Here is a 14,698-nt window from a genome sequence, read left to right as displayed (position 1 = left end):
AAAGGATGTGCATTTTCATGAAGTAGCACAGTTGAGTGGCCAGCGAGCATAGAGTAGAGAACCAGAATTTGAATCCAGACAAGGGCTGTAGCCTGGAAAGGACCTGGATTTAAGCGTGGGCCTGTATCATGCCCGTCTGCCTCATTCCTTGTCTGGTGTCTGCTGGTGCAGAATCATAGACAGGTAGCATCATGGTGTGGTAGGAAAGTCTGAGCCAGGAATCAAAATGTCAGTCTTGATGGGGATGGGGGTGGGGGTGAGGGTGGGGCAGATAATCTTCACTTCATCATTCCTAATCAGCATTTTGGTTAGTGTCCTGCCTGGAGTCCCTGTGGCTTTACCTATCAGCTTACTTGTCGTTCTCCCTCCTCCCAGAGCTGTTGTGGGGGTGAAATGAGTTGTAAACAGAAGAGGTATGAGGATTGTTGTTGCCTGTTGAGGGATTTGCTTTTTTCTTTCAGTGTGTGTTATCAAGAATGAACTATAAAAATAATTCTGATTTACTTGGATATTTAAGGCATAGATGCTGTAATAATTCTACGCATGATCTCCTCATGCTATTTTCATGCACAGGTCTAGTACCCTAGTATTGTATCAAATAGAAGTTATATTCAGTTTCATTTTCTGCCCTAGTGAACAGGAAATGTAGCAGGCACGGATAATCCAAAATAATTGGCTACCTTTGGACATGCATTTTTGTCCTTAACCTAACCTGAGCACGCATACTGAGAATTCAGAGCACCATCAAACTATTGAGCCCCTGAAGGACTCAGTTTGAAATGAGAGACTTTCTCAGACCTTTGTCACCCTGGCCTTTTTATTCTAGTTCAGGAGTCCAACAGAAAGCCCAGCGCTTCCTTCATGCCTGTCCTGTGTTGTGCAGAGCATGTGGTAGATGCACAGGGCAGGGTGGTGGGAAAACAGGCTCTTGTCTGTTTCCTCTAAAAACATGGGGGCTCGGTTTTGTTTTGTTTTGCATTTATATTTGTGTGTGTGTGTGTGTGTGTGTGTGAGAGAGAGAGAGAGAGTGAGAGAGAGAGAGAGAGAGAGAGAGAGAAAGTGTGTGTGTTTGAGAGAGAAAGTGTGTGAGAGTATGTGTGTGTGTGTGTGTGTGTGTGAGAGAAAGTGTGTGTATGTGAGAGTGTGTGTATGAGACAAAGTGTGTATGTAACAGAGAGAGTGTGTGTGTGAGAGAAAGTTTGTGTTTATGTGTATGTGAGAGTGTGTGTGAGGAAGTATGTGTGTGTGTGAGTGTGTGTGTGAGAAAGTGTATGTGAGAGAGAAAGTATGTGTGTGTGTGAAAGTGTGTGTGTATGTGAGTGTGTGAGAGTGAGAGAGTGTGTGTGTGAGAGAGTGTGAGAGAAAGTGTGTGTGTGAGAGTGAGAGAATGTGTGTGTGTGTGTGTGAGAGAGAGAGAGAGAGAGAGAGAGAGAGAGAGAGAGAGAGAGAGTGTGTAGGCAGACAAGTCAGCTTTTTTTTCTAGTGGAGCTCACAATCAATCCTAGGCCATAGAGTTTGGTGGCAGGAGTCTTTACCTCCTATGCCATATTGCCAGACCTGGGTTTGTTTTTGTTGTTGTTGTTGTTTTGTTTGTTTTTTTTTCCTTTCTTTTTTCTTTTAAAAATGGGGTCTCCCGGGGTTGGGGATTTAGCTCAGTAGTAGAGCGCTTGCCTAGCAAGCGCAAGGCCCTGGGTTTGGTCCCCAGCTCCTAAAAAAGAAAAGAAAAAAAATGGGGTCTCCCAAAGCTGGAGAGATGGCTCAGCATTTCAGAGCACTTACTGCTGTTGCACAGGCCTGGGTTCAGTGTCCAACACACACATGGTAACTCACAACCATCTGTAACTCCAGTTCCAGGGGGTCTGACACTCTTCTGACCTCTTTGGGCTCCAGGAAGTAGGTGGTGCACACACATACACTCGGGCACACTCATACACAGAAAGTTAAAGTCCTGTGTAGCCTATGCTGGCCTTGAATTTGCTGCCTAGCTCAGTCTGGCCTTGAACTTTTGGTCCCCTCGTCTTAACCCATTAAGTGTTAGAATTATGGGTGGCATCATACCTGGCTGAGAAATGTTTCCTGCTTAGGGGGTAGCTTGGGTATGGAAGGAACGCAGTAGTTTTCTTCTTCCTTGAGCAGTGATATCAATAAGAAGATGCCCAACTGGGTGATGAAGTGTTTGGGGCTTTCGAGGTTGAGGTCATCCTAAATGAGGAATCTGAACTCGGAGTCACGAAAGCTAAAGCAACCACTGACTCTGCGTCTGAGCACTTGGGAGCTCTCCGTGCCACTAGTGTAAACCTGTGTGGTCTGTGCTTTTTCCTTTTAAATAGCCCTTGAGTTTGTGCTTGTCCCAGCCAATAGTGGAAGTTTGTCATGGTCTGTTCAGTCTGTTCTAGAATGGAGTACCATGGGAAGTTCAGACATAGCCTGTGTGGTATCTGGGATGACTTGCTTTTCTGTTTGTAGTTGCTTCCTTCCCATTGTGTCTTCCTCCCACAGTGAAAGGAGTAGAGGGTGCCTTGGGGCCTCTTTCCGTTCATAAAGATGGATCCTGCTCGTCTCACCTTCTAATCCCCACCTCTTAACACTCGTGTTGGTCATTAGGGGCCAGCGTGCAGTCTTGAAGGAACACAGACCCTGGGCCACAGAAAGGTCATCGCCTTCTCTTTCTCTTCATTCATGAGGTGAATGAAGCTCACTGTCACTTATCTGTGGTGCATGGGGGTGGTCATGACGTTCTTTTGCCTTGTGCGAGGCAGTCGTCTCCTTCCTGCTGTGCTGATTCCAAGTCGTTCATTTAGAGGGGAAGTGGCCTGTAACAAGAATATTTAAATTTCTGAAAGTTATCAAGTTAAAGAGGAACTAGGACTGTGCATATTGTAAAAATAGTTGACCATTTTTTGAGGGCCTTGTCTGTTTCGATGCTATACTTGAGCATTCCTGTGTTACATATATGGCAAGGCATGTAGCATGTCTTTTACAGGTGATAAAACAGACTCGGGGAGGTGTACTGGCATACTCAAGGTCACATGGTTATAAAGCGATGTCACAATGAAACCAAGATCTCTCTAATCTCAAAACCTGTTTAACTCTCAAGACTGTTCTGACTCAGTAGTGAGAGATCCCATGGAGACAAGCTTAGGTGACGGTGAGCACCCCAGCTGTCCCGACTTCCCTACAGAAGAGGGCTTGGAGCAGAAAGTAGACCATTACTTCCTGAAGCTGTTGTGGGGAGAATGCCTTACTTTGGAAGTCATATTCCTTGTGATTCTCTTCACATCCCATCTTCTGAGTGTTTTTCAGCCCAGACAAAACCATTCCTGTCAAGGCCATTCCTGTCATTTTGTTTTTAAACTTGGTCCTTGCCCTTAAGCAAATTGAAATTTAAGTAGAGAGTTTCAGTGTGCTGACATTATGGGGTACTGTACCTTCAATGTGACTGTAGCTATGCTTCGTTTGTCACACACTGGGATAGTGCAGACCTAAACCTGACCCAACACGACAAGTCAGGGTCACCCTTTGACCACTTGTGTCAACGCTGATTTCTGAACACGTGATCCCTTTGCTGCACAAAAGCACTGACTGTCAGTCAGGTGACGGCCTATGAGAGCCAGAAGCGAACTCCCTTCCTTGAAATGGTGGTGGCCTCTGGTCCCGGGGCTGCTGCGCTGACAGTGTAGCTCAACAGTAAAGCACATGCCTAACATGAGGTGGCAGATTCAGGTTTGAGATCGCACAAAGGAGAAAGTCCCAGCAGTGTCGATGTGTAACCAAAAGTTTGACAAGCTCATGATTATGCTGATTTTAACGTTCAGTAGGACACACTTGCAAACAACAGCATGACATTGTGTTTTGCAGTTGACTCACCTTGATGAGGATTGCATAACAGAGCTTTCTGTACATCACCGCAACAGCAGGCAAACAATGGAGGATTTAATTTCGTCGGTAAGAATACAGCATGAACTTAAACATGGTGACTTGATTCGTTGTCCTTCTGTCTGTTTGTACGTTGACAGCGATGTAGCATATTTAGGACCATGGACCTTCATGAATGTGACTGCAGCACTGTATATTTATGTGATACAGTTCTTTCCTGTCTTCTGGGTGTTCTCTTACAACCTCTCTGGCTCGTTTGCTTGTTCTCTGTGTGTGGGTGAGCACATGCTACGGTAATTGTGTAGAGCTCAGAGGACAGCTTGTGGGGGTTGGGTGTCAAGGACGGAACTCTGGTGGTCAGCCTGATGACAGGTGCCCATGCCCCTGAGCCCTCTCACCGTCCCTGGATGTCCCCTTTAAACAGGAACACTCTGCACTTTGGACGTTGATTAGAGAGACATCGTGCTTACATAGTTGAGAACACACAGAGAACTGGTAGTTCTCGTTTTCACAGTTTTGCAACTCTCAGACATAGAAATCTGGTTCTGCTGTAAACATGAAGAGGACAAGATACTTACACATGCTCTCACTTTCAAGGGTAGGCACGTAGCCAGAGGTAGAGTACTTGCCTCCTGTGTTTGAAGCTCCGGGTTCTACCTCTAGAACCAGAACAAAACAAGAACAAAAAGTTTTGTTTTCAAACAGTGGCTTGTATTGTAGTCCAAATAACATGTCCCATACTTTCTCTGTTTCTGACTTCTGTGTCTGTTTGTCTGTCTGTCTATATCACACACACACACACACACACACACACACACACACACACACACACACACACACACACAATTTTGCTGTGTGCCTCAGCTGGCCTTATCCTGGAGTTCACTGTGTACGTCAGGCTAGCCTTGAACCCAGTCTTCCTGCTTTTGCCTTTCTGGTCCTGGGAATGCAGGCATCGGCCACTGTCCAGCTCATACTGTAGTTTCGTTCCTAAGAGCAACTCTGTAGCATGCTGTTCATCCCCCAGCATGCAGAACTCATGTTATAACATCCTTGGCAAGATTTCTCATGTTGGATTGCTTTCTGTTTTAGGTCCTTGATACTCAGGCTAAACCTGTAGTCTTTTTCTAGAGATAGAGGCTTTCATGACTGAGTCCCATCTGGTGTGGCAAGTGAGGCTCATGCCTCCTCACGCTGCTGTTCAACATTTTGTCTTCTGTCACCTGTGCTTTGTTTGTTTGTTTGTTTGTTTGTTTGTTTTTCCATTGTCTAGGATAGAAATTGTAACAGTTTGTTTTGAAATAGCTTTACAGCTTTGCAATGAGTGCTTTGCAACGTAAAAAAAACTGTAAGTGCTGCCATGCCCTGGCTCTGGGCCGTGGTGTCAGAATGTCATGAATTGGAAGCTAGGACTGAGCAGTGGCTCAGTGGTTAAGAGCACCGACTGCTCTTCCAGAGGTCCTGAGTTCAATTCCCAGCAACCACATGGTGGCTCACAACCATCTGTAATGGGATCTGATGCCCTCTTCTGGTGTGTCTGAAGACAGCAACAGTGTACTCATATCCATAAAATAAATAAATCTTTTAAAAAAAAAGTTGGAAGGTAATGCAGAATGTCTTAATGTCTCCTTAGTCTTAAAGAGTACAGATTTGAAATTTCTACTTAAGCAACCTAAAATTTTTACATGCTTTTTCTTTGAGATGATCTTTAATTAAAAATTATGTTTAATGCCACCTGTAATCCCAGCTCTCAGAAGGCTGAGGCAGGAGGATTCCTCCTACTATAGTGAGAGACCGCTTCAAAAAACTACCAGCCAACCCCACCAGCCAGGGGAGCTCACACCTGTAATTCCAGTCTTGGGAAAGTGAGAGGAGGAATCGGATACTAACTTGGGCAAACCTGGGCTACATTCTGAGACTCCGTCTCAAAGAATCAAGAAAAGCCAGCTCCTGGCCACCATGTAAGATTAGTGCTGCGCTTTGCTCTAGAGAAGTTTCTTAGTGCAGAGGAGGCAGTCAGTGCAGAAACCTCTAACTGGTCAGGGTGCTGAGTGTAAGTGATGGCACCATGTGTGACCCTAAATGAGCCATCACCTTCTCCAAAGCTCAGAGCATCTTCGAAAAATGGACAGAAAGCGTGTGTAAGCCTGAGGGTGGGGATGTGTTGTAAAAAAAAGTCTTTCCAGCCATTGTACTCATCCCTCACTGCAGCTGTGGTAATGTGCCCAAGATTGGGCCAGTCAACATTCATCATGAATGGGGATGATTGGCAGTAATGGTTTCAGGGGGATGGGTGGCATTTTCTCCAATGCTGTAGTCAATGTTAAATTGCCCACACTTCAGTAAAAACCTTCACCCAGTGGGTCACACAGACAGCATGGTGGTATGAGGGACCTTGTTGGGAAGAGGGGTTCATGGGGGAGGGGGCATGTTATGAGAGGTGTTGGAGTGACAAAAACTAAATTTTATTGGGGACATATGTGAAATTCTCAAAGATTAAAGAAAAGAATACTTAGGTTTTATATAATCTTTTCTCTCAGAAATGTTGAGGTTCAGAGAGTTCACATTTGTTCTAAGTACTTTCCAATTTGAGAGAGAGGCCAGCTCTTTATATAGCCTAGGCTAGGCTTGAACCTTCAATCCTGCTTCAGCCTTCTTAGTACTGGAATTACAGTGTCACCATGCACAGTCTTTACTTTCCAGTTTGTTTTTTGAGACAAGTTTTTCTCTCTAGCTCTGTCTGTCTTGGAACTTACTCTACAGACCATGCTGCCCTTAAACTTAAAGGTCTGCCTGCCTCTGCCTCCTAGTGCTGGGACTAATGGCGTACAGGGCTTTAACTTTCCAGTTTAAAGATCTTCGGAGATCAGTTAGGGTTGCTACAATTGCTAGGGCATTTTGGAGCTCTGTCTTTGACAAATCAGTCCTTGTGACTCATGCTAATAAGGTACCATGGATCTTTGTGAAGAGAGAAGAAATAGTGACACAGACTGGAACTCTGCAAACATTCCTAACAGTGCTTCTCCCTTGTCTGTTTGCTTGCTTTTTTTGAGACAAGATTTTGTTCTAAAACCCAGGCTGGTCTGAAATTACCTGCATAGCCCAGGCTGGCTTTCAATTTACAGCAGTTTTCCTGCCTCAGCCTCCTAAGTGCTGGGATTAAACATTTGAGTCACCATACATGGCTTCTAAATTTTTTATTAATAAATGTTTATATGAAGTGGTCAGATTCTCCTCTGGCTTACAGTTTGGTCTATGTCATTCTGTCCATCGTGAGATTCCAAGTCGTGGTGCTCAGGCTTCTGGCTTATCACTCCCTTAGTCTTCCCATTCTGAGTGGTTCTGGGTTGTGGGAGCAAACACATATCTGGGAATTTCACTTAGGGTTGCATATGCTATCTCCCAAGTGCCTGTGGAGTTAACATGTAACCGAGCGCTTAGAAAGGATTGTAACACCCTGGGTGGGGATGCACCCCTTTATTCCTGCACTCAGGAGTCAAATGCAGGCTGATCTCTATGAGTTCCCAGCTAGCTTTGGCTATATAGCAAGTTTCAGGATAGCCAGAGCTATGCAGAGACCCTCTCTCAGCAAAACTGGGGGGAGTGGTCAGTTGTCAAGATAGCTCAGTGGTTAAAGGTGCTTGTTGCTAAGCCTGAAAATCTGACTGGATCCTATATCATAGAAGGAGGCTGTGGACCCTCTGACTTCCAGATGTGTACACTCCCCCAAGTAAACTTTGCAAAAGTTAAAAAGTGCTTATAGTTTTCTAGAGATGAAGATTTTTTCTAAGAGGCAAACCTATCAGTATCAGACATTTACTTTCAAAGGAGGGAGTGACCTAAAAGGTAAGGAGACAAAAGGGAAACTACTGTATTGTTCTACCGACTTCTCTCCTACCAGGTTCCTGTGCATCACATTGCATCAGGAGGAGTTCAGAGTGACTATAGCCCAAAACATTTAAAGTCATCTCTCTCTCTCTCTCTTTTTTTTTTTTTTTTTTGCCAAGGGAAAGAGAAAGCATAGGCATGTTTAGAGAAGATGCATAAATTATTGTGAGGTAATTCCACCAGGGAACATAGGGGCATTCTTAAAGCTAAATAGAGGGCTGGAGGGATGGCTCAGCAGTTAAGAGCACCGGTTGCTCTTCTAGAGGTCCCAAGTTCAATTCCCAGCAACCACATGGTGGCTCACAACCATCTGTAATGGGATCCCATGCCTTCTGGTGTGTCTGAAGACAGCTACAGTGTACTCATGTAAATAAAATAAATCTTAAAAAAAAAAAAAAAAGCTGAATAGAAAGTCTGTTCTAATTTATGCTTGGACTAGGTTAGTAAATGACAGCCCCCCTTTCGACTGGGGGTGCTACTGGGGGTTGAACCCAGGGCCTCAGGTGTGCCAGATGAGTGCTGTTCTACTGATGTATATTCCAGCTCCCCTGACTTCTTTCTTATCCTGTGTCTTTCAAACAGGGTTTGTTTTTGTTTTTGTTTTGGTGCGTTTTTAAAAGTACTTACTTAATGTACACTGTAACTGTCTTTAGACACCTCAGAAGAGGGCATCAGATCCCATTACACATGGGTGTGGTGGCTGGGAATTGAATTCAGGTCCTCTGGAAGAGCAGTCAGTGACTGCTGAGCCATCCCTCCAGCCCTTAGTGTGTTTTCAAAAGTTGGCCTGCACCGGTGACACAATGGATGGGGAAGATCTTTAGTATAATTTGGGGAAAAGGAAGGATGCTTATTATTTTCATCTAGTTCTGCAGTTCTTCCTCTGAAGTTTTTTTTGCCCCCCTTGCTGTGATGTGTGTAGTCAGAATTTCACTGTGTAATTATCACAATATACATATTTTTTGCCCTTTCTAGATCGAAAGGACCAACATGAAAATTTCAAGTCATCTATTACATGTAAACCTGTGTAAAATATTAACTGATAAAATTAACAAAAGTCATGTTTAATTTATCATTGGGGTGGTAAGGATAGAAGCTCATAGTCAGAATTTACTTTGAGTCTGTAAATATTTCCTGAAATCTCACTAAAACAATAGAAAGGGATTTAAAAAGTCAAAAGCTTTCCAGAATACATATATAAAGAGGAGACAAAGGGATGTGAAGACATTATTTTAAATTTATGAAATAGGTTGTAGTGGACAAAAGAAGTTGAGAAAGCTGACGGCTCCGTGTTTGGAGGGAAGAGGTAATAGAGGACACTGACTCGCGCTCTAGAATTCTGGGAAAGGTCAGTCTACAAGGAAGAAGGAAGAAAATGGAAAGATACTGTAATGGTAGTTCAGGGAATGGGAGATGGGTCAAAGATAATAGTCTCTGAAATTAGGGATGCCAGTTAGTTCTTGAGGAGGATTACAGTGTGTTCATGAGCTTTCTAAGTGCTAGCTCTCAGAGCTCTAAACTCTCCACAGAAATAAAAAACTCAGCAGAAATGTTTGAAAGTCAAGTTAAGTTTTCAAAAAGATGTATCATGCATATTATTATAGTAATAGAGGCTAAATAGTGACGGGGTCAGGGGAACCATCAAAGAAAATGAACCAGGATTAGCATGGTGGATGAAAACAGAGAGGGGCCAGTCAATGCCTCTTCTAGCAGAATTTCAGAAAGCTGGGGGAGGACCAAAAACGTCTCAGAGACAAAACCTCAGGTCATACACAAAGGCATGGGAGCTAGACTGTGTGTATGTAAATTGGTCTGTCTGTCTGTGTGTTTTTAATACAGGGGTTCTCTGTGTAGCCCTGGCTCTCCTGGAACTTGCTTTGTACATCAGGGTGGCCTCAAACTCCGAGATCCTCCTGCCTCTGCTTCCTAAATGCTAGGATCAAAGACTTATGCCACCACCATTAGACTTTTTAAAAATAGCTATACTAGAATCAAAAGAAATAGTATCTTCCAAACTGTAATTCTTTACTTGACCAAACCAGAATCAGTCATAAGGACAGAATGCTGTCATATATCAGACATGCACAATTTCAAAACATTTACTTCATGTCAACCCTCAGAAAGTTACTGGAGGATGATTTCTACCATAAGAATGTCAATCAAGAAAGATGAACACTTGGGTACATTGTAGCATGGAGGAGAAAAACGTTGCTAGACTGGCAGGTGGCTCAGGGAATGCCAATATGGGGAATGTCTCTGGGAGAAGAGAGGATGTGGGTTAGCCAATGTGCCTTGAATGTTATAATTTGTGGTAGAATTAGAAGAATGGGAAACTTAAAAAATTAATTTCAGCAGAGGCACAGTTCTAAAACATCAAAAAGAAAAATGTAAGAATCGAGACTTACTTCTCTTCTGTTTTAGTATCCTTTTGTCTTTAGTTCTTGTGTGGTTTGGTGGCTGGGCTTATAGCCAGCCAGTATCTCTGTCATTAAGGCGTTAATCCTGGAGGTGGTAGTGCTGTTCTGAGGACCTCCCTGTTACTGTCTTAGATACTCTGCGTACAACTTCCCCAATATCTTATTGTTACTTTTATGGTGCTGGAGATGGGACTCAGTCCTGCACGTGCTAGGCAGTACTCTTATCACTGAGCTACTTCCTTAACCCTGTATCTCACACAGACTGTTACACAGTTAACAATGATATAAACACACACACACACACACACACTCATACACACACACACACACACACACACACACACACACACACACACACACACACACACACACACACACACACACACACACACACACACACAGTCTAGCTCTTATGCCTTTGTGTATGGCCTTAGTTTTTCTTTCTGAGACTTTTGTGGTCCTCCCCCAGCTTTCTGAAATTCCACTAGAAGGCCCTTCTTGGCCACCTCTTGATCTCTATTCTGACTGGTGGTATTGGGATAATTTAAGACCTTACCCCTATTTAGTTGTGAATACAACTTATATACTCATAATGATGTAAATTTGATTTAGTTGCAAATGATGAAATTACCAGAGGAGGAGATGGGAAGATGTATATAGGAAAGATGTAATAGAGCAAAATTTTTATTTTCCATATTAAGAATTCTATGGGGAATGACTAAAAACAAAACAATTAGAACTACAAAGGAGGGGTTGGGGATTTAGCTCAGTGGTAGTGCGCTTGCGATAGGAAGGGAAAGGCCCTGGGTTCGGTCCCCAGCCCCGAAAAAAAAAAAAAAAAAAGAAGAAGAAAAAAAGAACTACAAAGGAAATTAACTTAGAAATATGCAGTTGAAACAAAATAGCTTTCAAGTGTTTAGAAGTTCTTTCTGTGCAGGGTAGTTATAGGTGTGCAGGCATGATGTGGAGAAATGGTAAATATCACGTCTGCAAAGCTATTGACTGAATTCTGAATGCCTGTTGCATTGAGGAAAACAATTTAAAATAGAATACTATCTCTTCACATATGTGAGTGCTTTAATTGCCTGATTTTCTTTTTCTTCAGTGGCAGTATGATCACCTCACAGCCACCTACCTTCTGCTTCTAGCCAAGAAGGCTCGAGGGAAGCCAGCTCGTCTGCAGCTTCTGTCCTTCTCTGGTGGGACCACCAGCACCACTCCAAAGGCAAGTTGTAGAAGGCCCGTGTGACCTGCTCATCTCGTCTGCGGCCTTATTCACGAGCAGACCCAGTAAGCCAGTGCAGGTGCAAGGAAGTGTTTGTTTCTTCCGCAATGCTGAGATCGAAACCCAGGCCTTGCTCGTGCGAGGCAAGTGCTCGCCCACTGAGCTCTTTCCAATTGGTTAAAGATCTGATGAGAAAAATGGGAGTTCTGAACTTAATATGGCATTTAAAAAACACTTCCTCTGCCCTCTTTTGTTCTTTTATAGCACATCTTGCTTATTGAGAAATAGATTAACTAAAAGAAAATAATAGGATTTACTTATAAGCCTACTAGCTATAGATGATATAACCGCTCTCTTTTTAAAGATTTACTTTCTTATTTATTTTAACATATATGAGTGTTTTGTTTGCATGTGTGGGTATGCCATTGTGCATTCCTTGGTGCTGGAAGAGGCCAGGAGAGGATGTCAGATCCACTGGAACTGGAGTTAAAGATGGAGGATGTCAGCCGCTTTCTGAGCGCTGGGAGTTGAACCCAGGTCCTCTGCAAGAAAAGCCAGTGTTTTTATGCACTGAACCATCTCTTGTGCCCTGGATAAAGTTAATTCTTCAATGTGTCTTTCCCGTCTCTGCCTTGCGTACCTGACAGGGCTTTGAAAGGAGTTGGCCTGCGGATACATGGAGTGCGGAGTTTCATGTGGCAGGGGCGCTTTGCTAGACTCTCACGCTTAGGGTGCTGTGGAGATGGGGGTTGCTGCAGTTATCGCAGCTCGAGCAACGTCAGCCCCTCTACCAGAGATGGTTTTAAGCAAATCGTGATTCTTTTTATGTGTTTCCTTGTTGTGATGTCTATAGTTACAGAGTTTCTGTATTGCAAGCAACGCCATTCCTCCTAGACTCCTAGCTCAGATTGGTTTTCTGTTCAGTTCTCTCTTCCATAGTGGAGATCTATTTTTTTTTTTCCACGTGGAGAGGTTTTAATGAGAGAAGAGTAGAAAAGGGGAGAATTAAAGGCCGGCCATGAACACGTGGAGGAAAGGGGAGTGGGGAATGAGGAACGAAGGGACAAAGGGACAAAGGGACAGAGGGGAAGAGGGCAAGAACAGAGACAAGAAGAAGAGCGAGATCTATTTTATATCATTTATTTACTTGTTTGTCAGTGTGGTATGTGTGTGTGATGCTTGCATGTGTGTGCACTCATGCCACAGCATGCAGGTGCTCAGAGGATAGCCTTTAACAACGGATTGTCACTGGGGATTGAATTCTGTTCTTAGGCAAGCACCTTTTCCTAGTAAGCTATTTCTCTGGTGCCCCGCATGCCCCCACTGCTTAAAATTTAACTGATTGTTCTTTTTTTCCCCAAAGATTTATTTATTTATTTTCTATAAATACACTGTTGCTGTCTTCAGACACACCAGAAGAGGGCACCAGATCTCATTACAGATGGTTGTGAGCCATCATGTGGTTGCTGGGATTTGAACTCAGGACCTGTGGAAGAGCAGTCGGTGAGTCACTGAGCCACCTCTCCAGCCCTAACCGACTGTTTTTGAGGGAGGCTGAAGCAGAAGAATTACTGTGTGTTCCAAAGCCAGCATGGGCTACATATATGAATTCAGGCCAGGCTGTGGGTACAGAATGAGACCCTATGTGTAAAACAGACTGCTTGAACGCTTTGTCAGGTGGGTGTGGGATGCTGTAATACAATCTTCGCTCAGTTTAATTCAGACTGCAGTTTGATGATTGCAGTACTAGGGAACACACCTTAGGGTGCAGCCGTTGCTCAGTGGTACAGGGTTCATTTGGCATGCATGCCTCAGGCCCTGGGGTGATCCCTAGTATCACAGAGAACAAAAGGGAAAAACCAGAATGAAAAATGTATTTTTGTTGAACTCAAAAAGCCACAGTTGACCTTCTTTTTAGTTATTTAATATAACTTTAGGTTATAAATTAAGGCCCTAAAGTAAGCCTTTTTTTAAGATCCCAAAACTTTAAAATAAGTTAAACCCACTATCTCATGGTCTCTAGTTGAATCATCCGTCTCCAGCTTGTTTTAATTTCTCTTTTAGAACTTTTTTCTGGCCTGCGAGTCATGAGTTAGGGTCAGGTGGTTGTTGGGATCCTGACAGGCCTCAGCCATCTCCTGTCTTTCCTCCTGTCCTTCTCGATGTTTTGACCAAACTCAGGATAAGGGTATCAGTGCAGCTGACCACTGTACAGTCTGAGGAGTGAGGCATTCTCACCCCAGGCTGTTTCCTGTGGAGGTTTGGAGAGTTCTATTAGGCTGTGAATGCCCTGTGCTCCTGCTTGCATGTACAGTGAATTACCTTTCTTACTGCTGTGGTCAAATCCTTTAACTTTAGATTCATTTGAGTCTGGGAGGACATACAAACATGAGCTTTGTTTCTGATCAGGGTAAGTGCAGAAGGGTCCGATTTACCTCTACATTGAGAATAATTACTTTAGCCAAATATATTCAGTTAAGATCCCTGGTGCATTTTCCTGAGCCTTTGGATTTTCTTATCTCTGCCTTTGTATGGTCTTAGTGGATGGTTTCTTTGATACATAAAATATCCAAGTGGGAAGATCTGAGAAGATCCTCTTATCTTCCATCCACTACATAGTAAATATTTACCTAATAATTGTATTATTTGGGCAGTCATATTACTGGACCAATTTTTATAGCAGATATACATCTATTTATTTATTTATTTATTTATTTATTTATTTATTTATTTATTTATTATTTTTTTCGGAGCTGGGGACCGAACCCAGGGCCTTGTGCTTGCTAGGCAAGCACTCTACCACTGAGCTAAACCCCCAACCCCGCAGATAGACATTTAATGACCAGAAAATAAGCAGATCCACCTTTCGAGTTCTATTTTGGTGTTCATGCTTATCAGTGAACTTGAACAGGTTGTATGGTTTCTTTGCACCCTGATAGGATGACCTCTTTTCTGTGGTTTTGTTTTTAATAGAATAAGTAATTCTGACTTACCAATCAATTGATGGCGCTTTCAAAGAGATAATAATAAAGTCTGAATCAGGAATCACTGAAGACCACACAGTCTTCAACAGTAGTGTTGTCAGGCACTGGATTTGGAGAAGAGATCTGTTTTGAGTTGTACTTGCTCTTGGAATAGTCGTGCTAAGGGAGAACACATGCACAGAAACATAAGGAAGGACTCTATACGTCAGTAGATGGGCTCCAGATTAAGTAGTTGCTGTGAGGACTGTAGGAAATAGGAGTGACCACCATTGGGAGATCAGAACTGGATCAGCAGTTGAGTTTGAGTT

The 14,698-nt window shown here is 43.3% G+C and overlaps 1 protein-coding gene across 1 annotated transcript in view; it reads left to right on the top strand.

The window, feature by feature from the left end:
• Window positions 1-14,698, top strand: part of Melk (maternal embryonic leucine zipper kinase) — a 60,073-nt gene that overhangs the window by 32,220 nt on the left and 13,155 nt on the right. Inside the window, exons 12-13 of the mRNA XM_032891431.1 lie at window positions 3,859-3,945; window positions 11,287-11,406. Coding sequence (XP_032747322.1) covers window positions 3,859-3,945; window positions 11,287-11,406 — 207 coding nt within the window. The remainder of the gene's footprint in view (window positions 1-3,858; window positions 3,946-11,286; window positions 11,407-14,698) is intronic.

The sequence above is a fragment of the Rattus rattus genome, chromosome 1, assembly GCF_011064425.1.
Source record: "Rattus rattus isolate New Zealand chromosome 1, Rrattus_CSIRO_v1, whole genome shotgun sequence".
In the NCBI taxonomy this organism is placed as follows: domain Eukaryota; kingdom Metazoa; phylum Chordata; class Mammalia; order Rodentia; family Muridae; genus Rattus; species Rattus rattus.
This window is presented reverse-complemented; position numbering and strand designations above follow the sequence as displayed.